Source organism: Sorex fumeus, unplaced genomic scaffold, assembly GCF_029834395.1.
Source record: "Sorex fumeus unplaced genomic scaffold, SorFum_2.1 ptg000153l, whole genome shotgun sequence".
In the NCBI taxonomy this organism is placed as follows: Eukaryota; Metazoa; Chordata; class Mammalia; order Eulipotyphla; family Soricidae; genus Sorex; species Sorex fumeus.
In genome coordinates, this window is record NW_026606210.1 from 1106212 (window position 1) to 1133136 (window position 26925).

General features: G+C 67.1%; 1 protein-coding gene across 1 annotated transcript in view; it reads right to left on the reverse strand.

The window, feature by feature from the left end:
• Positions 1-376: 376 nt before the first annotated feature.
• Positions 377-26925, reverse strand: part of TBC1D22A (TBC1 domain family member 22A) — a 57137-nt gene continuing 30588 nt past the window's right edge. The window contains exons 9-13 of the mRNA XM_056107097.1: positions 23231-23340; positions 21420-21495; positions 12070-12197; positions 3663-3758; positions 377-679 (exon numbers count right to left, since the gene is read on the reverse strand). Coding sequence (XP_055963072.1) covers positions 551-679; positions 3663-3758; positions 12070-12197; positions 21420-21495; positions 23231-23340 — 539 coding nt within the window. The 3' untranslated portion in view covers positions 377-550. The remainder of the gene's footprint in view (positions 680-3662; positions 3759-12069; positions 12198-21419; positions 21496-23230; positions 23341-26925) is intronic.

The window sequence follows — 26925 nt, forward strand, 5'->3', positions numbered from 1 at the left end:
AGGGGGAGTGCGGAGGACACAGGGGCTGACGCTGTCCCCACACGGCCTCAGGGCCCGAGGGCAGCCCCTGGGATCCCTGCAGCCCGGCCAGGCCCCCAACGTCCTGGACAGCCCAGGGGTGGCCCACGCGGGGGGCCAGTGAGCACCGAGTCTGCCGGCCCGACCGTCCACACGCCGGCAGGAGGGACAGACGCGGGGCCGGGCGGCATCAGGGACCTTCAAGCGGCCGCCGCCACAGAGGAGGGGGTGTGGTGGTCCTGCCCAGGGCCCCCCGGGAGCTGGTCCTGCCGCTGGCCTGTGTCTCGGGCCCGGGTGAGGGGCCGGCGGGGAGCGGCGCCAGGCGGGTTCGCTTTCTCGCTTTATTCGCGTTAAGAAGGCGGCATTTGGGGTCCGGCAGCCACGCGGCTCCGGGGAAGGGGGCCTCAGCGCCCCGCCCCCGCCGGTCCCTCGGCCGCCCGCCCCGGCCAGGCGGGGTCTCTGCTTGGCACTCGGCGGGGGCACGCGGGCGCCGGGACCCCCGAGGCTCTTTGGCAGCTGCGGCCGGCGGGGCTCAGCGCTTGTAGTGGTTGGGGGCGTCGGCGAAGGCGAACTGAAGGCGGTAGGCGTTGGCCAGCAGCAGGCTGATGTCCTGGTCGCCCCAGCGGGCCGTGGGCAGGTTCTGGAGGAGCAACAGCAGGTCCTGCAGGAGACGCGGGTCAGCGCGGACCCCTCGGCCGCCGCCCGCCCGGGGCCCGGGGACCCCACCCCGCCGTCCCGCGAGGACCCCAGCGGCCCGGCCCCCACTGTCCAGCGGAGGACAGCTGGCTGGACACGGCCGGTGGCCCGCAGGCGAGACGCCGCCCGCCCCAGCACCCGGCCCTGGGGCTCCCCCGGCCGCCCTAACCCCCCCACCTCCCCCTGGCCCATTTCCTTCTGCATTTCGGACACTTTCTGGGGCCTTTAAATTGAATTCACGGAGCAGGATTCAGTGGCGGCGCGTCCCCGGGGACAAATCAGCATCAATCTCCTGTCGGTCCCCATTAGGGACGCCTCACACGGGTGCCAATCCAATTCTGAGCGGGTCGTAAATAAATACCTTTGGTTTTATTTTTAATCCACTTGGCTCCATATTATCCTGACCTCGCCGCCCGCAAGGTGAGCGGCGGCCCCTCCCCCCGGCAGCGCTCCCGACACTCAATTTCAGAATCTAATTCCGCGCCGGGCGCCGGGTGGGCCGGGCAGCGCCGCCCGGGGGAGGGTCCGCACGACCTTCCCGGGGCCAAGGGCGCCGCCACCGGGGGCCTCCGACACTGACTTCCCCGGAGCCGTGCTGGGGGCTGCTGGGGCCCCGGACACTGGAGGGACGGGCCACTGTGCCGGCCAGTGCCGCGTCCTCCTGTCTCGGCTGGACGCGGGGCTGGACACACCAGGCCCATCACAGGGGCCCTGCTCTGGCCACTCACGTGGCAGGGGCAGCCGAGAGGCCACAGAGCCGCGGGCCCCATCCACAGCATAGAGCGAGGGACGCAGGCCCCGTCCGTCCCCAGGGAGCCCACGGCAGGGCCAGGACCCGGGCGTTCGGCACTGCAGCCCCCCAGGAAGGCCACAAGGGAGCGCTTCTTTCCAGGGGACGTGAGACCCCAGAGCCTCAGCCCAGTGGGGACCCCCATTCCCGCCACCCCGCCGGGCCCCACCCCCGACAGGCCCTAGGAGGCTGGCGCTGCCCCCACCCACCCCCAAAGACCTGGTCAAGCACATGCCAGGCTGAGCAGGGGGTCCCGGGGCCAGCCCGGGAGGATGCATGGGGGACAGGCCCAGCCCAGCAGGAAGGCCAGGGGAGCCACTGTCCTCCCTGTACCAGCCCCTGCCCGCTGAGGCCTGTGGGCTGTGGGGGACCCCGGATGTACCAGACCAAGGACCCTGGCGCCAGCACCCTGACCTTGCCTCAGTTTACCCTTCCAGGGGGCATCACAGCCCTAAGCGTGTGCCTGACCAGCGCCCCATGTCCACCCCATGAGGCCACCCCCTGCCTGGCTGCTGCCCGGGGCCGTCCCAACTAACCGGATTTTCCCTCTAAGCGTCCCGGAATGACGGACGCCGGAACATCGATCTGCAGCCTGGCATTTCCTGACATTTGCTGCTTCGCGCGGACACGGGCGGAAGTGCCCCCCGCATGGCCCGTTAACCCCTGGTGGACAGCGCGGCCGCAGAGGCCCGCCGGGGACGGGGAGGAGGGCGCTGGGTGGGGCGGGCACCCATGGGAGCCGGCACTCAGCCCACTGTGGCATCAGCAGCGCCCCCGCCAGGCCCAGGGGAGGCGGTGGACACGGGACCCGGCCCCAGGGCACTGAGCCGCACAGACCCCCTCAGGCCTGGGGTCGCTGGGCTGCTGTCCCTCTCGCGGGGCCCCGGGGCCTGGGCCAGCTGCCCGGGTGCTGCCGGGGCCACTGCCTGGGGCCACCAATGCCGGTGACTGAGCCCAGCAGGGCCCAGGGTCTACCTGTGCTGCCCAGGGCAGGGTGGGCTGCCCGGGTGCCTGCAGGGGGCCCCCAGAAACCATCCCTGGGCGGGCTCGCTTGGCTGGTGCTCACAGGGTGGGTTGGGGGGGCGGTAAGAGCCTCAAGACCCCACCCGTCCCGACAGCAGCGGGCCGGCAGCGGGCACCCCGGAAGGGGACAGGCTCGGGGACAGCAGCTCAGGGAGGCCCTGACAGGCCTGCAGCCCGGCGCCCAGTGTGGGAGCAGCCGCAGTGCCGGGCCGTGCACTCAGGGATGAGCCCTTCCCTTCTGGAAGATTCCGCCCGCAGAAACCCTTCTGTTCCTATGGAAATGACTTAAAGCGACACATCATTTCCCAAGGGGCAAATTACGGCTCTGGAGCGAGCGGGCCCGGAAGGCCCCCCCTCCCCCTGGCCCGGCTGGGGCCACAGCGGCCGCCTCAGACGCCCCCGGCAGAGCCGTTTTCCTGAAAGCCAACCGCAGTGTGCCGCCGCCTCCCCCGGCCTTAGCCCGGCTCCCGGCCGTCCTGAGCAACGGGGACCCCCACGTCTGGGGCCCGCAGCTCCTGACCACTTCCTCTGCTGCCCACCCAGGCGGGCCCCGTGCCCCGCCCCCCGCCTGCCCCACGGCCCCAGAAAGCCGACGAGCGAGGCCGAGGCCGGGAAGGAGACCCTGGCAACCCCCCCCCCCGCCCAGTGAGCCCCGAGGGGGTGCTGGGGGCAAAGCAGCGAAGCCCCCTGCCCAGAGGGAGCCGAGCCCCAAGCGTCTGACCCCAGATGCTCAGCAAGCCACACCCCCCCCAGTTCCAGAAGTTTCTGCAGCAGGAGCAGCCCAGCCTCAAGCTACAGACACTGACAGAGCCACAGGAACACACAAGCACACGCGGACGCACACAGACACACACAGGCAAATGCACGAACATGTGGACCACACACACAAGCAGGCACATGCAGGCACATGCAGATACACACAGAACACGCAAACACGCACAGGCACACACAGACACACGCAGGCACACGCAGACATGCACACCAGACACATGCAGACGCACGCAAACACACATGCAGACACACAGACAGGCGCACGTAGGCACACACCCCGAGCTGACTTGCGGGTCGCACAGACGCGGGAGGGCACACGGCAGGGGACGGCGCTTCCGGAAGCTTCCAAGCCCACGGAGCTCACCTGGAAATCTCGCTCCTGCAGGATCTCCTTCCTCCAGCGCAGCAGGAAGGCGGCACAGACGTACAGGTGGAAATGGGAGAAGCCCTCGGGCTCCGACTGCGGAGGGACAGAGACAGAGACAGAGAGACAGAGAGAGAGACAGACAACGAGAGAGAGCAAGAGAGAGAGAGAGAGAGAGAGAGGGAGGTGAGTATGGGAGCCTGCAGGCCCCAGGCAGCCAGACGGTCACTCGCTGGGCCCGGGAACACTGAGTGGACATACCGGCTGCACACGGGCACGAGGGTCTCACCAGGCGCAGGGCGGGGCCCCCCTTCCCCGCAGGCTCTGGCAGGACCCCCAGGAGCCCCAAACACAGGCACCCGCCCCCTCCCCTGCCACGGGCTGTGCTCACGCGCATCCCCCCACACCGGCAGAGGCCAGGGTCCGCGGGCAGGACCCGTGGAGGTCTGGGCGCTGCGGCAGGTGATGGACGGGCCCCACGCACACGGGGACGCTAGAGGAAATGTCGCCTCCCCTGTCCCCCCGAGCCCGGCCCGACAGCAAGACGAGAGCCCCCAGGCCGGGGCAGGAGGTCTAATCAACACCCAGACTCGCCAAGCCCCGGACGGAAGGGGCCCATCGTCTCAGCCGGGAGACGCCCGCTCCCTCGGCGTTGGCAAAGTCGACGCCGACGCCTTCCTGATGAAGACCCAGGCCAGGCTCTCGGGAGAAAGAGCAGAGCCACCGGCCAGCAAGACAGAAGGCAGCGGAGAGACGGCCGGCCGGGCTCAGGCTGCAGCGTGGATGGGCAGGGCCCGGCGGGCGGCTGGCCAGCCCAAGGAGGAGGAGCAGCGCGGGGCAAATGCCAAGGAGCAGAGACGCGAGACCTGCTCGGTGTGGACGGACAGTGGGGGGGAGGGCGAGCGCCGACGCCCACCGGCCCCGCAGGAGAGACCGTCGCACGCCCGCAGAGGCCGGGAGCCGGGGGACCCTCTCCTGGAGGGTGGCCAGGATGTTCCCCGGTGCCCACCACAGAGCCATGCGCCGTCCAGCCAGGTGAAGCAACAGGCAGGAGAAAAGAGGGACGCAGGGACACCGAGGCATGGGCGGGGGGAGGGGCACAAGGCCCCTCAGAGTGAGACGGACAGGGACGGGGTCTGAACCCCCAAGGCGGCCGTGAGTGCAGGCGCGGGGGCCCCGGGATAGCCACGGGCCAGCAGGACAGCGCCCGCCAGGCACCCAGCCCAAGTGAGCCGCGACCTCTCATCGCCGTGGAGGGCGAGCGTGTCAGGGGTCCCCCAGAGCCGGCCGGGACCCCAGTGCCCCGTGACCGCCTCCCCGCAGGCCAGCCCGAGGTGGCCGGCCTGTCCTGACGCGTCACTTCCTGATCACGATGCGACTCTGCCACGAGCACAGTGCAAGCCGCGTCCGTCCATCTGTCCGTCCGTCCGTGTGACGCGCGCTCTCCGGAGCAGGAGACGGGGCGGAGGGACACGGTTCCTCCTGCCTTTCATCCCGGAGCAGCTGGGGAGGAGCCGTTCCTCACCCCGAAATGCCGGCATTCGGCTCGCCGGGTCGTCTCTGGCGCCGAAATAAAAACCGACGGGCTGGGGTTTGGGGACCTTCTCGCGAGCCGCGCGGGCGTATTCCCGGCCACGGCCGCTCAGAGGCAGATGCGGTTCCAGCCCGGGTGCTAGCCGCGCGGGCAGCGCCCCCCCCACCCTGGGCCTGGGAAGCCCCCCTGACCACCCCCTCCCCTTCCACCAGAGCAGCCCGGGCCCTTTTAAGATTCACCCCAACGCCCCCGCGGGGGGCAGGGCCGTAATGGAACCGTAAATCACATTTCGGGCCGCACAAATGGGCCTGCTGCTCGTCCTCGCCGCTGCCAAGCCGCCCGCCCATTATCCCCACGCCAATCACGATTATCTCCCGCCAGATCCTCATTGGCAGGTGTCTGTCCCAGTCCTCCTCTCGCATTCCAAATGGCGAGACGACAAAGGTCACGGCCGATTGAATCCCGCGGGCGGGGGAGGGGCGGGGAGGGCAGTGGAGGGGGAGGAGTGACCTCCCCGCGCCCACCCACGGTCGAGAGCCCCAAGCCGGGCAGCAGTGGGCAACGGCCGCAGGCAGAAGGCCCAGGATGGTGGGCTCTGGCCGGGCAGAGGGGAGAGCCACGGTGTGGGGCGGGCGGGCGCCAGGCAGGGGGCCTGAGCTGCATGGGTGGCAGGTGGCGTGGGCGTCCCGCCTGTCCTAGGCGGCTTCCGCATCCCCCCCGCATCTGGGCACGGCCCCTCTGGGCACAGGTCCTGCCCACCACACGGCGGGAGTGGGCGTCTCGGGGACCCCATGCACCCGCCCCCCTCCATGTGCCCCTCCCAGGCCCTGTGCCCGTGGCCGCCCACCCGAGGGGCCGCTCCAGCCCCTCCCCCCAAACAGCCGTGGACAGCACTAGGCCTGGCCTTCACCCTGGACGCGTCTGGAGCCAGGCCCCGGCCCCCACGGCCCTGCCCGGCCCCATGGCCATCCCTGGGACCCCGGGAGCGGCCCCGGCTTTCCCGGCCACCTCCCTCCTGCAAAGGGCCCGGCTCCCGCCGTGGGGAGGGTCCCACAGAGGGGCTGTGACCCGGGTCCCGCCCAGGCCGAGTCCATGCAGGGCTGGCGCCTCCGTGAGGCAACCCCTGTTCTCGTCCCTCGCCTTAAACGTCCCGGTCCCTGCACCGCTTTGCCCTGTGCTGTGAGTTTCCGTGGATCGGGTGTGCTGCAGCGAGTGTCTGTATGAATCACAGCCCCCGAGAGTGCGGTGGGTGCGAACAGCCGCTTCCACACGGCGTCTGGGACTCTCCTGGCCGCCCCACGACTCTCGCTCGGCCCGAGCGTCCACTGGTGAGCAGAGCCAGCGCCCGGCCACCAGCCCTGCCCCGTCCCCACCTGTCCTGCCCGCGGGGGGCAGCCTCGCCCCCACCCTCCCTGACACCCAACACCCCGCCCGCCTGATCCCCCGACCCTGCCCTGACCCCCGACCCAACTTATCAACCCCTTGTCCCCCCCGGGAACCCGCCCACTGGCCCCTTTTCCCATCTGTGATACGGACACGTGTGTGCGGGGAAGAGCAGGTGTGTACGTGTACGTGTGTGTGTGTGTGTGTACTGAGGACGTGGGTGCACACATGTGCTCCGGCCAAGTGAGACGCGTGTGTGCTCACATACGTGTATGTATGTGAGTGTGTGTGCAGGTATGCTCAGGGCAAGTGTCCCTGCTGCCCCCTGGGCTGCGGGGAGAGCGTGGGCGCCTCTGGGGCTCCTCCCGACGGCCCCTGCCGCCCGCAGGGTGGACACACACGTGAGTGTATGTGTGCGCGCAGGTGCGTACACACGTGTGACCGCACGTGTGTGCATGTGTACCTGTGCCCTCCCCGATGCCAATGGCTGAACATCCCTTGAGTACAGCCTCTGTCCGCGGCCCACTGATAAGAATTCAAGTTCCCATCGTCGGACATGGACACTTGATGCTGTTGGGTGGCACCAGGCGTTTGCCATCAGCTCATGGTGGCCCCCTCTGTCCCAGGGCCATGCCGCTGTCCCTCCCACCCGGGTGCGGGCGTCTAGTGACAGGGGCTTTGCTGGGGGTCTCATTTCCGACCCTTTTCCTGTCCCCCAAGGGGGAATGTGTCAGCACAGCCAACTTCGCGAGTGCCTGCGGGGGACCTCCCAGAACCTGCAGGGACCAGATGGGGCAGGAGAGCCCCAAGCGGCCTCAGCGGCGACTGGCCAGGGAGGGCGGTGCTGGGGCCCAGCGTGCCCAGGACAGCCGACACAAGGGGCTCACGGAGCCAGGGCGGAAGCCAGTGCACAGGCGCTGACACTCCTCACCCGTCCCACCCGGGAGGAACAGCCCTGGGCACAGTCCACTTCCTGGGAGAGCCGGAGGGTACCAATGTCCTGGGGCCGGCTCTGTTGGAGCTGTCCAGCTGCTGGGTTGGCGCCGACTCTTTTCTTTTTGGGTCACAGCCAGCAATGCACAGGGGCTACTCCTGGTTCTGCACTCAGGAATGACCCCTGGTGGTGCTTGGGGGACCCTATGGAATGCCGGGAATCGAACCCAGGTCGGCCGCGTGCAAGGCAAATGCCCTACCCGCTGTGCTATTGCTCCAGCCCCTGGCGCCAACTCTTGGGAGGCCCCAGACGCCCCCAGAACTGTAGCCGTCAGCTCAGTCTCGGGACAGCCGCCCACAACCCGGACATGGGGGTCCGGGGGCACCTCCTCCCCACTTCTCACCCTCCCTCTGCGCCCGGCGTCCTCCTCTGTCCCCCAAGTCTGCAGGACGTCACCATCTGGGGTTCCAGCAGGCCCCCAACAGCACCATCCACCCTCGCCGCAGCCCGGTTCTGGACACCGGAACTGTGACATCCAGGCCTGCGGCCCAGCCCCCATCCCGGGCAGGCAGCCCCAAACTCCAACTGCCGGCTGAGAAGCAGCACCGGGCCAAGATGCGTCTGCCTCCGGCCCCCGTGGGCAGCAGCCCGTGGACGACCATGGCAGATGCTTCTGGGTGCCCACGGCTTCCTGGCCTCCCTGGAACAACCACGCAGACGCCGGCTGCTGGCCACGCACGTCTCATACACCCGCTGGAGTCTGTCTAGGCTCTGGGCTCAAAGCACCCAGAAGGAGGGGAGTGGGGGGCCGCGCCCGCCCCCTGTTCTCACCGCGCAGCCCAAGCGCACGGGACGGTCGGCGTTGCCGGGACGTGGGAGCTCGGTCAGTCACGCACAGGAGGGTCGGAGCCCCCAGCCCCGCGTTCCAGGAGGAGCCGGGGCGTCCCCGCTGCCTCCCCTGCTGGGTGACCGGCCAGGCTGGTCCCAGGCGCTCATCTGCCAAAATGGACAGGGCCGGCAGCAGAACCCGAGCGGGACATTGAGAGGAGCCGCAGGGGCGACCAGGCAGGGCCACGGGACTCTGGGGTCTGGGGGCTCGGGCCCCCCCGAAGGCGCACAGTGGGGTCTGGGAAGGCCCCGGTGTCCGTTTCCTGGTGCCTCCTCTCTACAGCATGGCACGTCTCGGGGACGAGGTGCCCCTCCCCGGGGAAAAGCCCCCACGTGGGGGGAAGGACCAGTCCCAGCACCTCCCCGTTGCCATGGCGACACTTCCACCCGCCCGCCGGGTCTAGGTGAAGCCCCCTTAGGGCCCAGACATGGTCGGCCCCAGATATGGCCGGGCCTGCCCGAGCGTCACTGTCCCCTCAACACTGGCTCCGAGGGTCCCAGCAGAACGGCGGCTGCGCGCTGGACGCGGTGCGACCTCTCGGCCCGGCAGGTCCTGCGGGGGACGCTCTGCTCTCGTGTGCCCGCCCGCCCGCCCGCCCGCCAGCCCCCGCCCGGCGCTTGCCGGCGTCTTCCCGGGATAACTCGCCATCCGTCATTTTTATAGCGGCATTAAATTTTAAGGGAGAATTGAGAGGGATAGGAAAACCCTGCAGGCCCGGCCCCCGAAAGCCTTCCCGGCACACACAGGCGCCCACCGAGCCCGGGCCTCCCTCCAGCCTGCAGGCAGCCGCCTGCACGAGTCCCCGGGACCTGCCGACTCCCTGGGTGCTGGGCTGGGTGCCTCTGAGGGCCACTGGGTGACTGTCCACCTGCAGACACGCCAACACCTCGTCTCCCCAGAGACGCACTCGAGGGACCTGGCCAGAGCCCAGCCACAGCAGCCGGGAGATGTGTGACCTGACCCGGGAGTCGTGTGACCCCAACCTGGGAGCTGTGTGCCCCGACTCAGGAACCATGTGACCTGACCCGGGAGCAGTGTGACCCGACCCCCAAGAGCCATGTGACCCAACCTGGGAGCCGTGTGACCCTGACCCAAGAACTCTGTGACTCTGAGCTGGGAAATATGTGACCCGATCTGGGAGCCGTGTGACCCTGACCCAGGAACTGTGTGACCCGACCCAGGAGCCCACTTGGGGTTCATGTTGGAGCGTCTGTGGCCACTTTCAATCAGGGCCGTCATGCTTCTGTCCGGCGGTGGCACCGGGCTCTGGGCCCCAGCCCCAGGGTGGGTCTCCCTGTGCCCAGCATGAAGCTCAAACCCAAGAGCCCAGAACAGCTGCCCACCCGCACCCCGTCCATAGACCTGACCTCAGCCACGGGGCGTCCCGGGAAGGTGGGGAGAGGGGCGGCACTGGCCGCCTCTACACCTGAAACCCGTCCCCACTGCCCCGCTCACGGCCGGCACGCAGGGCCCGAGTCCCGGGTCGGACACCTGCTGAGTCCCGCCGAGTCCCACCGCGTCCCGCGTCACACACTCTCAGGGAACACGCAACATCACCACGAGACGGCCGGACCCCCGGGGTCTCACTCGGGGTCTTGTCACATTAACTCCCCGGAAAACTTGCTTTTGCAACTTTTGTTGCGTTATTGGATTTTGCAACAGGAATTATTCTAACAATGTACGATATAATTAGCCACTTAACGTCATTAAGAAAACCTATGAGCCTCGCTTGATGCACCGAAAAACAGCCCCAACTAGTATTTATTAGCTACCCAGGACTAAAAATAGGGCCGACTGCCTCAGTGAGCCCCGTTTAAGAGACTGTGCAGTCACAAATAATATGTCTAATTATGTATTAAACTAATTCTTGCCTTCACCTTTTGAATTTCTAAACTCCTTACCTCATGCATCATTTTAATTATTTTTCCAGTTCAGTCCCGGGGAATCTGTCTGATGGGGAATTAATTAATGGGCCCAATAAGGCGGCTGAACCTCGTTCCCACCGACGCGGCCCACTCACGCGCTCACACGCTCCTTCACCCAAACAGCGGCCCGCACGGCCACCCGCAGCCGCCCTCCCCGGGGACGGGCTCGGACGCCCCAACCTGCCACGCTCCGCACGGACCCCCCACTCCTCGAGGAAGGGGCGCTAACGGGAGCCTGCGTGGGAGTCGGCCCCGGGCCAGGGTGGTCCTGCCGAGCGCCCTGAACTCTTCAACTGAAGGTCCAGGAAGACTAACCAGGACCCAGGCGCCTCCAGCAGCCCCTTCCCGGGACTTCCTGAGTTTCTCCAAAGCCACGAAGATGGCACGGGGCACAGACAGCGGCCACCTGGCCTTCCCCAGCTCCCCCGACAGGGTCAGCACTGGGCACAGCCACCCGCCACGTGGGGCAGGGGACACAGCCGGGAGACTCACAGGCGGGCAGCCGGGGTCCCCCTGATGGGAAATGGGGCACCCAGAGGCGTGGCCTGAGGGCAGAGGAAGGTCCTGCCAAAGCCGGGCCTGGGAGTCCCAGGCGGGACAGTCCCTGGGCAGGTCGGAGAAACCGGCCACAACCCCCGCGGCATCACTACACACTTCTAGGGCCACCTGCCGAGGTTCGGGCCCAGGACAGAGGGTCAGCCGGGAGCGAGTGTGGGCAGAGGACCCCACTCACAACAGGACTGACTGCAAGGAAACTCACTTGGGAGCGAGGCCGTGAACCCCACCGCAGACCTGACGGCAAATCGTGAGTTTCAGCGAGTGGGTCCGGGGCAGGTGCCCGACTGGGCCTGGGCCTGGGCTCTCGCTGGAGGGGGTGGGTGGGCTCAGCTCCCCAAGACCCGGCCCCAGCCGCCCGCCCGCGCAGGGGCCAGGCTGAGCCAAGCCCCCCAGCACAGCAGGGCAGGGCATGGTACGGGCTGGGTGCCGTGTCCGGGGACTGTCCCCCGGTGGGCAGCGAGGTGGCAGCAGAGGGCGGTGTGGCTCGGGGCCTGCCGTGCTGTGCTGATTGGTCCCGCAATACTGGGGACGGAACCAGAACCGCCCCCACCCCCGACGCTGGGTTCCAGACCCCGGCTTTGGGCCCACACGGCGAGGTGGGGACCAAGCCTGGGGGCTCCGAGGGATTCACACTTCCGCCTCAGGAAGCGCCGGCTTCGCGCCCAGTCGTGTCCTGTCACTGGCCCCAAGGGGCTCGGGGGAAGGGCTCGCACAGGCTGCGGGTGGGTGCGGCCGGCCAGCGTGGAGCACGGGCCAGCGCCGAAGCTGGGGTGCCCTAGAGGTTCTCAGGAAGGACCCTAAGGAGAAGCCAGTGGCCAGGACGCTGCGAGGGTGGGAAGGACCCGGCGTCGTGAAGGGGCCACGGGGGACCGAAACTTCTTCCCGCACGCCTTGCCCGACCCTCACGGTGGCACAGGCCTGGCCCGCGGCTGGGTGCTCAGGGGGCCTGTGGAGGCCTCTGGGAGCAAAGGTTCCAGAAGACTCCACCTGTGCAGAAATGCCCCCACCACAGCCGGGAGCCGTGCTCCACGCCAACCGCACGAGGCTGGGGCCCGGGGCCTCCACACACACACACACACACACACACACACACACACACACACCCCAGCACAGGGCACAGCTGTGCTCACCGCCCCATACACACAGACACACAGACACACACGCACACGCGCACACGCCCTCACCTGGTAGGTGTCCCAGAGGCGCACGGTGCAGTGCAGGGGCAGCTCCCGCATCAGCAGGTTGTTCATCCAGCGGAAAGCGAACTGCAGGTACCGCACCTCGTGCTGGTCCAGGTGCTGGTGCAGGGGCTCTGCGGGGAGAGACGGGCCAGGGGCCAGGGGTCAGGGGCCAGGGGTCAGGGTCCTCCTGCCCAGGGGCCTGAGCGACGTCTGGAAGCGCAGAGACATCTGGGAGGGCAGCCGGGGAGGGGTGCGGGGTGGGGGCCTGGCTGGCCGCGCCCACAGTGAGGGGCACAGCCCTGCCCAGGCAGGAGCAGCTCGGAGGCCGGAGCCCCCCCCCATCCACGGGCAGAGGTGGGCAGTGGACGGGGCCTGAAGGAGGTGGCCACTGGCCACGGCATGTCCCGGGGGCGCTCCTCGCGGCGGGCGAGGAAACCGGGCAGGCAGACCCTCCCCGGGCGTCCCGGGGTCTCCAGCGCACAGGTCACAGGCAGGAGGACCCAAGACCTCCTGGGGAGCCGGCGTGGGCCTAGCCTCCCACTGACCCGCACTGACCAGCACGCCCGCCTACTCAAACAGGCGTTTCTGAAACGTTCCCTGACAGAAGGATTTGGACTAACCCACCAACGGGCGCCTCTGCCAGGGGCGGTGGGCGCTGAGACCCCCGCGGGCAGGGGTCAGCACGCGGAGCGGGACAGGCGGGTTCTGCCGGGGGCCCTGCTCAGAGGGAGCCCCACCACCCAGGGGTGGACAAGGGCGGGCGGCCAGGGTGAAGTCCCGCTGCGGTGCCCACGAGGGGCCACCCACGATCCGCATGTGGGCACAGGGGCGGGGCCAAGTCCGCCTGTGGGCGGGGCGAGCGCAGGAGGCGGGGCCAAGTCTGCATATGGGCGGGGCAGGATGCAGGGAGAGACCAAGCCCGCCTGTGGGCGGGGCGACTGCAGGAGGCGGGGCCAAGCCTCCTGTGGGCGGGGCAGAATGCAGAAAGACCAAGCCCACCTGTGGGCGGGGCGAGCACAGGAGGCGGGGCCAAGCCTGCACGTGGGAGGGGCAGGATGCAGGGAGAGACCAAGCCCGCCTGTGGGCGGGGCGACTGCAGGAGGCGGGGCCAAGCCTCCTGTGGGCGGGGCAGAATGCAGGGAGACCAAGCCCACCTGTGGGCGGGGCGAGCACAGGAGGCGGGGCCAAGCCTGCACGTGGGAGGGGCAGGATGCAGGGAGAGACCAAGCCCGCCTGTGGGCGGGGCGACTGCAGGAGGCGGGGCCAAGCCTCCTGTGGGCGGGGCAGAATGCAGGGAGACCAAGCCCACCTGTGGGCGGGGCGAGCGCAGGAGGCGGGGCCAAGCCTGCCTGTGGGCAGAGCTGGGCGGGGCAGGCAAAGGGGGCGGAGTCTAGCCTGCCTGCCTGTGGGCGGGGCTATGCAGGGACAGGGCCAAGTCTGCCTGTGGGCGGGGCAGGTGAAGGGGGCGGGGCCAAGCCGGCTGTGGGCGGGGCGAGTGGCGGCGAGTCCACGCCTACCTGTGGGCGGGGCGGGGCCAAGCCGCCTGTGGGCGGGGCGGGCGAAGGGGCGGCGCCAAGTCTGCCTTGGGCGGGGTGGGCGGGGGGTCGGGCTTCTCTGGAGGGCAGAGCTGCGGGGACAGCGACGCCCCCCACTCTTCCCCCCCAGAGACCCCCACCACCACCCCCGCGGGCTGCGCCCACCCGCCAGGCGGCCTCGGCTCTCTGGAACATGTTGAGAAATGGATCACTAAACTCCAGGCATTACTTCCAATTTATATACATCAGAGCGGCAAATGTATATGCTGAAAAGATTCATTTTTCCTATTTTATAAGTAATTGTGAGCAGATGCTCTTTCACTGATAAAGGTAATTTGGTTAGCAATATTTCTGATTTTGAAATTTCCATTTCACTGGAAGGGAGAGTGCACGGAGAACGAATGAGCGGGGGACGTAATTATTGTCATCTTTCAGGCTGAAAGGGTTTCGGCGGGACGCGGCGTGGCGGGCCGGGCGCGGGGACGGGGCGGCCACGGCCCCGCCAGCCGGGTGGGCACCCCAGCTCGCTCGCGGTGGGGCTGGCAGGCTGCGAATCCTGCTGAAACATCTTGTCTTCTTGATTAAAAATAAAAATAAATTATGCAAACACATTGTGTCTCAGGATTTATGCTAAAAAGGAGCGAGGCTCGTCTCCCTTGGACTTGGCATAAAAAACACATCCTGTTTATGCAGGGCCAGACACTACTTAAGATTTATTTGCCCAAAGAGTGAACATAATTGCTCACACTTACATACCTGACAAGGAAAACCTTCCCGCCGCCCCGCACCGGCCGACAGACGCAAAGACGGGGCTGCGTCAGCCGCCGAGGGCCGCCTGCCTGCACGGGCACGGGCGACGGACAGGGCGGGGCGGGGCGGGGCTGGAGGGGACAGAAGAGGCGACCAGAGGGGCTGGGAGCGGCCTGGCGGGTCCAGGCAAGGTGGCAGCCCCCAAACAGAGGCCTGGGGTGGGCGGGCGCAGGGCAGGCAGACCCTGCCCCCCACCCCGCGGGCCTCTGCATCGCTGTGAAGCGCTTCCCAGCTGGGGGCACGGATGAACTGGGGGTGCAGCCTACGGGGGAGATCCGGCCTTGGGGGAAAACTGCGTGTGAGTGGCCCGTGGCAGGACCGCAAATGTGGGCGGCGCAGGTCACGGCCCTGCAAAACCCGCCTCCGAGACCAGCCCCTGGGGACCTGCCCCAGGACCCTGGCCGGTGCCCACCCCGGACCCCGCCCGGCCTTCGGCCGCTCCGGAGACAGGAGAGCAACCAAGCTCCACGCCACGACCAGCTCCTCCTCGCGGAGACAGTCTGGGCGCCGACAGCCTCTGCCTGAGGTCTCTCCCCGCATCCGGACCCGCGCCCGGTTCTGAGGCACTCGCTCCACAAACACGGGCCGGGCGCTGCCAGCGAGGGAGCAACCGCGCGTCTCACGAACGCGGGACAGCCGGTGCGGGGGGACACTGGGGCCGGGGGCAGGGAAGCCCCCCGGTGGGCCCAAGGCCCCCCATGAAATTCTGGAAGAAGGCGGCTGAGGGCGCCGAGCGGCCTGCGGGACCCCGGTCGTGCCAGGGGCCTGGGACTGAGCGTTCTCGCCAAGGGAGGGGGCTCCACCCCGTCCCGGCTGCTCCTGGTCGCAGGCACCCACGTGAGCAGCCCCCACGGCAGGAGACGCCCGGGCAGTCGCAGCAGGACCTGCCCCATCAGACGGCTGCCTTCCCGCGCGCAGGGTTTGAATCTGGGATCCTCCCAGCCGAAGCCCCTGGGCACCTTCCCTTCCCGACCGGCGCTGCCCCGGCCCACAGAACCGCCCTCCCCACAGCGATGCAGTGTCCGGGTCCTCCCCGGGGGTCCCCGTGCCGTTGTGCAGATTATGTCAGACTCCAGTGAACTCAAGCCCTTCCCCTTCCCGTTCTTCCACTCCGCGGGGAGAGGCCTGGGCAGGGCACACGGGCACGGCCGAATGAGTCTGTCCCGGTTTCTCCCACAGGACTGACAGCGCCGAGTGCTCCGTCACGACCTCTGCGGCCACCCGCTCATGTCTGCAGCGAAGCATCTGCTCGAACCCTGAGCTCATTTAATTACCGGGTCGTCCGAGTAAGCCAGGCGAGTTCTCTAGACATTCATTTGTAAGATGGAATTGGCAAGTCTCTCTCCCAGTCTTTGGCTTGTTATTTCATTAAATTAACCGTAACACCAAAGAACAAAAGGCCTTAATCTCGCTGAAGTCCAATTTCTCAGAATTTTCTTTCAACGTTTCATGGTTTGAGTTTCAGCCTGAGAGACCTCGTGTCATCCGGACAGACATGCGTGTGTCTGCGTGCATGTCCCCGTGTCTGTGTGTCCTTGTGTGTCTGTGTGTCCTTGTGTCTGTATGTCTGTTCGTCTATGTGCTTCTGTATATCTATGTCTGTGTTTATGTGTCTTTGTGCTTCTGTGTGTGTCTGTGTGGTGTCCGTGACTGTGTGGGTCTGTGTGTGTGTCTGTGTGTGTATCTGTATATCTGCATGTGTCTGTACGTGTGTCTCTGTGTGTCTGTGTCAGTGTGTGTGTGTCTGTATCTGTGTGTCTGTGTATGTCTGTATATCTGTATGTGTGTCTGTGTGTATGTGTGTGTGGGGAGGGGGTGCCCTTCCCTACGGCCTCCCACCTGACATTCTGGCAGCCAGTGGTCTATAACCGAAGATGCTGTCCCTGACCCCACCTGACCCCTAAGGCCAGCGCCCGTCATGCCAACAGCCCCCAGTGTGATTCTTGAGAGGGGGCTGGAGCTGGGGCGGGGGGTTCCTCCATCCTGGTTCACCTGTTCGTCTCTGCTGTGCTCGGGGGTCCCGTCCGGGCCTCTCCTGGGCTGCGTGCTCTGCCACGCCAGGGGTGACCTGGGCCTCCCCTGGCGACCTCAGGGCCCTGACAAGGTGCAGCTGCGGGCAGAGACCAGCCCGCCCGCCGCCCACAGCGCTCCTGGCCACTCCAGGTCTGCAGGGCCCTGAGCTGAGGCACCACCCGCGTCTGCGCCGACCACACAGCTCACCGGCATCTGGCGGGCCCGAGCCGACCGGCCACAGCCCCTGGGGAGAGCCTCCGGCCAGCGGCCTGGAACCTTTGGGTCTGCGCCCTGACAACAAGATTCTGACCCCCCTGTGTGGGGTGACCAGCCACTCCTGGAGGTGTGCGGGAGACCCTATGCCTGGCCAGGGATCGACTTCTGGTCACCCTGAATTTCGGTGAGGACTTGAGCTTCATTCGAGGTTGTCTGCTTGCACCTTTGGTTATATGCATGGACACACACACAGTGTCACGCAAACACACGTGCACACACACGTGTGCACATACATGCAGTCACGCATGCACACGCAGTCACATGAACAGTCACATGAACATACAGTCACGAGTCACACACGCAGAGTCACGCACACACATGCACAATCACACACATGCACAGTCATACATGCACAGTCACGCACACACAATCACACATACGCGTGCACGCAGTCACGCACACACACGCAGAGCCACGCACCCAGTCATGCACATACAGTCACGCACGTGTCCACGCAGTCAGGCGAACATGCAGTCACATGTATATGTAGACGTGCAGTCGTGCAGTCGGGCACACGCTCACACGCACAGTCACGTGCGCACACGGGTGCCGGGGTCAAACCCGAGTCAGCCGCGTGCCGGGCAGGTGCCTCCCGGCTGCTGCCGCTCCACCTGGTACTGTTTTCCCTGACTAGCTCACGTTCGTGCTCTTGGGGAGCGTTCCTGGTTCATTCCGCTTCTGACTGCCCGTGCTCAGACCAGAAATGGCATTCGATCCCGCGTCCGGCCTCTGCCCCTGAGCCCACCAGCAGGACGGCGCAGCCCCGCCAGGGACACGCTCCTGCCCCTCTGCGGGCCGGTCACCACGCACGCAGGCGCGAGACCCAGCCGCCCGGAGCTGCCCAGCACGTCGGCCGCACCAGGCACCAAGACCAGCCCACGATCTCCCCCGGCCAGGAGCAGGACCCAGAACCTTCCGGCAGCAAAGCGGGACCCTCGGGCTTAGCAACACACAGGCCCAGACGCACTGCAGACGCCCCCCCCCCCACCAACCACCTCCCTGTGCTGGCACAACCCTCAGGCCCGAGGGGGTGGAGGAGGCTCCCACAGGCCACGTGGTGGGTGGGGGGGGCGGGACCGGCCATTTCCTGTTCTCAGGAGCTGAGTCAGAGGGGCTTCACCTGCGGGGGCGGCCACACCTGCACTCACTCCCTGACGGGGGCTGGGTTTGAGCCCAGGTCGGCTGCATCTAATTCCCTCTCTCTCCCTTCCTCCCTCCTTTCCTCCTTCTCTCTCTCTCTTCCTCTCTCCTGGCCTTCTCCACCCCCTCACTCTTCCTCTCTCACAACTAAATCAGTGCTTCATCTGGAATAAACGCACCGAGACCGTCCCCCACGGCCAGGCTCCGGCTGGGGTCCGGTTGAAGGTGTCCCCCCCAGACCCGGGGAAGGCGTCCGGGCCGGGCCCTCCTTCCCTGCAGGGTCCGGGGCGTGTCCTGGCGGACACTGGGAGGGGTGGCCAGCACCGTCCGTGAGAGGGTCAGGCCGAGCGTCGCTTCCGGGGAGGCCTGAGGCCAGAGGGTCTCGCGCCTGAGTGAAGCGCTGCGTGGGGACCCCCTTCCTTCCCGGATCTCCGCCTCCTGTGTATGGAGACACGCACCCACTTCATCTCCGCTGCCCCGCTTACCGGGATGGAGTGGACAGACGCTCCCGTACTCCCCTTTCAAGTGACCTATGTGCAGCTGGTCGTGACAGCTAACGCCTCAGACTAACGTTGATGATCTGAGCAGCTGGCCGGAGGCTGATCGATAGGGCTCATCCGCCCCACCACGCTGCCTTCCCGGACCTCCTCAGGTGGAGGGCACGCAGCCGGGACCTTTGCTCCTCGGCGTCTTCCCGCGGACTATAAATTTCCCTCCGAGGACGGCGTTATTTGCATCCCGCAAATGTTTTTAATGCACTTCTGCCCGCGTCCAGCTAAAAGCATTTGCTTCCCTCCTGACTGACCCTACGACCCGAGGTCACAGCACCAGCCGCAGCCCGAACTGCGAGGGGCCTTCCCGGCGCCCAGACGACGTCCACGTCTGTCTCCCCTGGGGTCTCCCGAGTCCCTCCGGGCCGTGCTGGCCTCGCCCTGCGTCTCCCACGGGGAGGGGCTCACGGTGCCTGTTTTCCCGCAGCTCCCCCAGATCACCATGTGTCCGTGGTCCCTGATCAGCCGCCTGACGGGACCGTGATGGACGGTGGCGTCCGGTCTGATGCGCTGACCCCGTCAGCGCCCGAGAAGGCCTCCTCGTACTGATGATGATCTGCTCGGACAGCCACCCACACAGCCACACACAAGCAGGGAGGCCCTGCCTCCCGAGCCCAAGAACAGGCCTAAGGCCCCGTGTCCGCACCCAGGGCCCTGCCTGCAGCCCCGCGGCCCAGGGGTCACGGCTGGGGCTCTCTGGCCGGGCCAGGCCAAGTCCAGCTCCCAGGGGTGCCCAGTGCTGGCTCTGCGGGGCACTCACGCCCGGGCGCCCATCCCCGACCCCCCCGCACCTGCTCCTCCCGCTGCCGTTGTGCAGAGAGCTGCTGGCGCCCAAGCTCAGGGTTCTGCCCGCCTGACGCAGAGCCTTCACCGCGCTCTGGGCACTGCACCAGGCCGGGAGGCCACGGAGCGTGGCCACGTCCACGGCACAGGGCGGCTCTCACACCCGCCCCCCCAACCCAGGGGCAGGAGCGCAGATGCTCAGGGACGGGCCCGTCTGCCATCTGGGGTCACCTCCCGCGGACACTCCCAGGCCCCCTGCTCCTCGCTTGGGCCGGCAGTGCCCGGCAGGCGAGCACAGCTGCCCCAGACTTCTGCAGCCACAGGGGCTCGCCCGCCCTGGACACACAGAGCCACGAGAGCAGAAGGGGTCCCTGCCCGGAGCCCCCAGAGGGACGGGCCCCGCAGGGCTCCGGGCAGGGGAGCGAGAGGACAGTGGCCCCTGCCTGACCCCCAGCCTGTCCCCTCCCTGTCCAGGGCCCTGGGACCTGTGCAGGGCAGGGTGGGGCGTCCACCCTCATGGCCACCTGGTGCCACAGGAGAGCGGCGTTGGGGACCGGCTCACCCTGCGTGGACGAGCTGGATGTTTCTCCAGGAGGCCAGGGAGCAAGTGTCCACTTAACAGTTCAATTAAGTGTCGGTGCTCATAAAAGCCCCGGCCTGGGGCGGCTGCAGGGACGCGGGGGCCCCGGCCACACCCGCACACCCGGGCACGAGCGCCCGCGGGCCGAGCCGCGCTGACTGATGGCCCGCGCCGCTCCCCTCGCCGCGGTAATAAACTATTTCCACTCGGCGGTAATGAAGCCGAATCCAGTTTGCCGGCTGTAACTGGATTCTACTTTGAAAGAATAAGTCAATTTTAACCTTACAATGGCGTCGAGACAGCTTTCAGGAAAATTTCATTAAAATCACATTTAACCCAAATTAAAAAACAGGGACGGGAAAGTGTGTGGCGGCGGCCACAGGCCCTGAGCACCAGGAGGACCGTTCCAGGGGCTTCCGGAATGTCCCGCCCCCACCGCATGCCTGTGGAACGGCGGAAGAAGCCCCGCCCGTGGGTGGCGAGGTGACCCCCCGCCACGCCACAGTGTCCACGCACAGAGGCGCGCCCGGCCGCGGGCTGCAGCTGGGCCCCCACCAGGCCGGGATGGCTGAGCTGGGGGCGGGCAGGGGCCCGGGGGTTGTGAGGTCAGCGGTGCCCACCCTGCCCGGGCCCCGGGGGAAGCAGCGGAGGGAGGCAGCAGCTCGGGCTGGTCAGGCACTGGGAAGACACGTGTGCGGCCTCCGGCCCGGGGGGTCATGGCTGCCAGACGCCGCAGAGCCAGGAGGCCCAGGCGTGAGCATCTGGACGCGCCCGCAGCCCCACAGGGACAGACGCCTGCAATGGGCACCGGCCTGCGGGGCACACGTGGAGGAGGCGGCACCACCTCAGCACACAACGCTGCCTGGGAACAGGGCACACAAGTCACACACACACATGCACACACATGCACAGTCACACACACGCACATGCACGCACACACACACGCATGCCCACACAGTCATGCACACGCAGAGCCATGCACATACATGCACAGACACGCGGTCACACACATGTTCACACCGCAGGCAAACATGCAGCCACGCATAAATGCAGACACATATGACCATGCCGTCAGACACACGCTCACACACACGGTTGTGTGTACACTTGGTCACAAAAGGCGTGCACACGCACACATGCATAGTCTACACAGTCACACAGCCGCGTGCACACACGGTCACACGTGCAGTCACAGGCATGCACACGCTCACCTGCACACTCAACGCGGTCACGTGCACAGCCGCACAGTCACACACGTGCACAATCGCAGCTGGCCACAGTCGCGTACACACAGCTGCAGGTCGCGTGCACAGTCGCGCCCGGTCACACGCAGCCGCACAGAGACGTGCACCATCAACACACACACACACACACACTCACTCACAAGTGCAGTCTGGGAGCAAGGAGGCCTCTGGGAGGGGCCCCGCCCTGTGGGACACGGGGACACGGGGTCTCCCGCCCACCCCGCAGGGGCGCGTGCCCGGTGGTGTGGCGGCAGCCCCGGGCGGCGTCACTGCAGCAGCAAAGCTCCGAGTGACCGGAGGAGCCGCGGGTCTCGCGACGCCGACGCCCAGCCGGGAGCCACGGGCCTGCAGCCCCCGCGGGCCCCTCGCCCTCCCCGACGCGGAACCCAGCCCCCAGCCCCGAGCCGGGCCCCGGACTCACCGTCGATGCGGCTCACCAGCTCCCCCAGCATCTTCACCTTGACCTGGATCCCGGGCTGCGCAAACGTGTAGTTGTCCTGCGGGGACCGCGGGCGTGAGGGGGCGGGCCGGGCGCCACACGGCCGGGCACACGCCCACCCCGGCGCTCGCCGCAGGACAGCAGCCCCCACGGGCCACACGGGGGGCGGGAAGGGGCGGGGGGAGCTCGGCCGTCTCCCACCTCGGCCCAGAGATGAGGAGGAAGCCCCCACCCTGGGGCCCCGAGACCCTCCCCGGCTTCTGGTGCAGGAGGTCACCCTGGGGTCTCCACCGGCCACTGTTCTGTTCTGTTCCTTGATCTGCTCGGCCCAGACACGGGGGATGGACTCGCTCAGACACACACCACAAAGACACGGGGGCCCAGAGAAGGGCCCTAAGGGGGACGCCGTGGCCGTGGCACGGGGAGGGAGGGGGAGACCGGTCTCCAGGGGCCCCAAGAGAGACCCAAAGGCCAGGCCAGAGCCGGCAGCCACGGGAGGCGCAGAGAGGCGGGCGGGGACAGAGAGCTGGGAGCCCGAGACGAGAGCTGGGAGCCCGAGGCCACTCCCGGGGAGGACGGGCCAAGGACGGCATCTCGGCACAGACACAGCGGGGCCGTGTGCCCAGGACGTGCCCGTGGAGGGGCCTGGGTGGCGTGGATGGGCCCCAGGGGGCAGCAGAGCCCAGGGGGGCACCAAGGAGAAGCTGCCAGGCGGGCCCCGACAGCAGCACCCCAGCCGAGGCCCAGAGCGACCCTCGGGACGGGACAGGGACGGGACGGGCCCGGGCGGCGGGCGGGCGCCGGGCGCCCCGGCGGAGCCCGCGGTGATTAACGGGAGCGGGCCATCCATCCGGCCGCGTATAGATTTCCTGTTCCGCGGCGCTGCCGTAAATTGGCTGCTCCTGCGTTTTCATTTTTAAACTGTCTGCCGCTGCTGACCGGATGGTGATGGACCTTCCCCGTGGCCCGGCAGCCGGCACCGTCGTCAGCTGACGGCCTCGGAGGGGCCGGACGGCGTGGGCCTGAGCCCATCGGCCGGGCAGAGGTGCGCGGGCAGGAGTCACGGGACGAGAGGGGGCAGCCTGTGTCCCGCCACACGCTCTGCGTCCCCTCGAAGGGACACGTGCGTGTGGCCAGGGTTCGAGCCTCTCTCTTCTGCACTCACGGCAGCAGGGCCGGCCCGAGGGCTCCAGTGGCCTGTGCGGCCCGGTCTGAGGAGCTGGGGGGGGCCCGGTCCACACAGGGCCCTGCCGAGCGAGCACTGCAGAGAGAGCAGAGGTTGCTCACGGACCCCCCTAGGAAAGTCGTGTCACCCACCACGGCACCCACAGCCAGGCAGGGCGTCACTGATGCTCAGGAGAGTGACGTGGAGTGAGAAACACTAGGAGCACGGCCCAGGCTCGGGAAGGGGGGGCAGGGGATGGGCCCGGGGCCGGGCCGGACACGCTCACCCGCTGGGTTGGGCTCAGAGCAGGGCCCACGGGAGACTTGGGGACACCCCCTGCTGCTCGGCCCGGACGGCCTGCTCTGCTCTGCGACTGATTGCAGGGACAGTCACGGCATGCCACACGCACACGCGTGTGCTGCTCGTGGGACGCAATGCCTGCCACGTGTACGCGAGCACGCACACATGGGTGCGTTACCCGCAACACACACACGCACACAGGCACGGAACCGCAGCCCACACCCACACGCTGCACATTGCCCGGAACACGTCTACTGCCCGCAGCGCACACACACGCACACACGCTGCGTGGCGCGTGCAGGCGTGTCCACGCATGTGGGCGGCCCACCTGGATCCCGTCGAGCAGCCGGCTCATGCACCAGTACGTGTCGGCCTCCACGTTGCGCAGGGCCTCTTCGGGCACGCGGGAGATGTCGGCGGCGTCCACGGCCTCTTCCTCTGTGCCCAGCAAGGAGAGACAGGGCGGTCAGCACGGGCCCGGCCACCTGTGCCCACCCCTGGGTCCCACAGCGCCGCCCGGCCGGGGCTCCCGCCAGGAAGCGGGTTCCGAGGGCATCACACACACACACACCTGCCATGGGGACTCTGGGAAGCGCCAACGCCACACACACACACACACACACACACACACACACACACGGCGGGTCCAGACACCTCATCGGGCGCGAGCACGGACTCGGCTCAGACCCCAGGCCCTGAGCCCAGAGCTGCATCCCGGGGAGGCCTAACACTGCTCTGTGGGATGAGACTCCCTCCAAGTGCTCGGCGGAGTGAGACGGGGGGCCCGGAGCCAGTCACCCCTGTAGGGCTGCCGGGATCGACACCACTCGCCCCTGGCAGCGCCTGCGTGTCACCCTCGGGGGAGCCGGGCGCTGGGGCAGAGAAGGAGCGTCGGACGGAGACAATGAGGGGTGACGGCCCGTGGCCAGGAGGGGACGGTCTGAGGGACCCACAACCCCCAGCAAGTGCATCTCACACTCACTCTCACACCCAGACCCTACACTCACACACCCACAACCAGACCTCACACTCACACACTCACAGCCAGACCCACACACACAGCCAGATCCACGCTCACACACTGCCAGACCCACACACACACTCACACACACACTCACAGCCAGTCCCACACACACAGCCAGACCCACACTCACACACTCACACACACTCACAGCCAGACCCACACACACAGCCAGATCCACGCTCACACACTGCCAGACCCACACACACACTCACACACTCACTCACAGCCAGTCCCACACACACAGCCAGACCCACACTCACACACTCACACACTCACACACACACACACTCACAGCCAGACCCACACACACAGCCAGATCCACGCTCACACACTGCCAGACCCACACACACACTCACACACACACTCACAGCCAGTCCCACACACACAGCCAGACCCGCACTCACACACTCACACACACTCACAGCCAGACCCACACACACAGCCAGATCCACGCTCACACACTGCCAGACCCACACACACACTCACACACTCACTCACAGCCAGTCCCACACACACAGCCAGACCCACACTCACACACTCACACACTCACACACACACACTCACAGCCAGACCCACACACACAGCCAGATCCACGCTCACACACTGCCAGACCCACACACACACTCACACACACGCTCACAGCCAGTCCCACACACACAGCCAGACCCACACTCACACACTCACACACACTCACAGCCAGACCCACACACACAGCCAGATCCACGCTCACACACTCACACACACTCACAGCCAGACCCACACACACAGCCAGATCCACGCTCACACACTGCCAGACCCACACTCACACACTCACACACACGCTCACAGCCAGACCCACGCTCACACACTCTCACATCCCACACACACCCAGGCACAGGCTCGGTCTCACACACTCTCGCATTCGGACACACACTTGCACACTCACAGCCAGACACGTGCTCACACACGCACGTTCACTTTTTCATACACTCACACCCAGACCCACGCTCACACTCACACACTCACACGAGCACACACTGGGTCATGCCACACTCACGCACGAACCCCAGAGGCGCCTCAGAGCAGCTCTGATGGGGCCCCCGGGAAGGAGGGAGGGGCGCGGGGGGGGGGTCTCCCTGCAGACAGACGCTTGAGGGCCTGCAGCGAGGACAGAGCCCGGGGCAGGCAGGGGCACACACGCGTGCAGACGCGGAACCAGCAGAGGAAGCGGAGGCAGCGGGGAGGGACACGCTCCGTGCCTCTGCCCGGCAGCCGACCACGGCCCACCCGTCCCATCCCGGCCCCGCACCCAGGGCCGTGGGGGAGAGAGGCGGGCCCCGGAGACCCCGGGTCCTGCAGGGAGGGGCGGGCACCGCCTCAGCCGCCGTGGTCCAAACACACACACGGATCGTCGATCAGTCAGCTGGGTTGATGGGCTCAGCTCATCCGATCAGCCGAGAACGGAGCCTCAAAGGGCAGAGGCCCCAGCTCCCTCCGCAGACCCTCCTCCCTCAACACGTCTCTCCCCCCTCCCTCCCTCTCTCTCCTTCCCTCTCTCCCCCTCCCTCTCTCCCCCCTCCTTCCCTCTCTCTCTCTCCCTCTCTCTCCCTCCCTCTCTCCCACCTCTCTCTCGCTCTCTCCCCCTCTCTAATTGATAGACAGACTCGCTGGCCCAATTTGCACTCTCATTACCGATGAAGCCCGCCTCGAGTTGATCAGCATTCCTGCCTCACGCCAGCCGCGGCCGATTCCGGGGAGAGACCTCCCCCTCGCCGACAGCGGCCACGGGGCCCCGGAGGCCCTCACGGCCGCGCGGGGCGAGTGGACACGGCCCGACACTGGGCGCGGGTTCCCAGCCTGCAGGAGGCGCCGGAGACAGCGGCCCCTCCGTAGCCCCCCGGCGGGCCGCGGCTCTTAACCAAACCTGCCGCGGCGAACCCGTTAACCCCGCTCTTGCGATAGGTTCCAATTAACGAACCCCCCCAATAATAAATCAAAAGTCATAATTGGTGTTTTAATCTTCCCCGGTCGCCTCCCAGGTAACGCCGAGCGCATCCCCCGCCCCGTGTAATTACACGCAGCCCACCCCTCCGCCACCCTTCGCGCTGTTATTAGACTCATAAAATATGCTTCCAAAATGAGAAAAAATAGCTGTCAAGAACAGCATCTTATTATTCAACTATTAAACTTTCTTAATCATCAATCAGTTTAATTGCTCCTGACATGGGTTATAAATAACATTTTGTGGTTCAATAAAATACTACAAGGGTAACCCCTTCCCTCCCGGGCGGGCGGGAGCGCGGCTTGGTCCGTCCCGCGGGGGGCGGGGGACGTGTCCCTCCGAGGGGTCGGCCGGCCCTGCCCAGCTCCCGTGAGCCCCACAACTGGGCGGGACGTTCGCAGGCACCCTGCGTCCTGGCGACGGCCACCGCGGCCCCACTGCCCGGGCACGACCCTCCCTCGGGTCCTGGGCGGGGATGACCCACTTCCCCTCGGCCTGGCCAGCGGCGAGTAAGACGGGGTGCTGCGGGGGGCCCCCTCGAAGCCTCTGCCCCACCGCGGGGATGGACTTGGGGTGAGCTGCCTCCCAGGGGACAAACTTCAGGATGCCAAGAGCCTCAGAGGAGGACGGCCGCTGGCACAGGGAGGGGTGCAGGCCCAGGAGTCTTCCTGGAGGAGGCGTGTGGGACTGAGGCTCTGGGTGCGGCAATCCCTGCCCCCGCCACTCTCTTCACGGGGGCTCCCCGCCCCTCCCAGCCCTGCAGGGGGTCGTGGAGACAGAACGGCCGAGGGCAGAGAGGGGTCGCGGGCCAGCAGCTCCCCACACAGACCCCACCACGAGAGGCAGCACACAGGTGCCGAGCGCGTGACGAGGCTGTCCCTGGCGCCCGCCCTCCCAGCTGTCATGCCACCGTCCAAGACCCTCCGGCTCCGTGGCCCCAAACTCTCCTGGGCCAGCACGGCAGGGCCCACGCACTGGGGGGACAGGCTGCATGGACCCCGCGCCCCCCGGGGTCTGC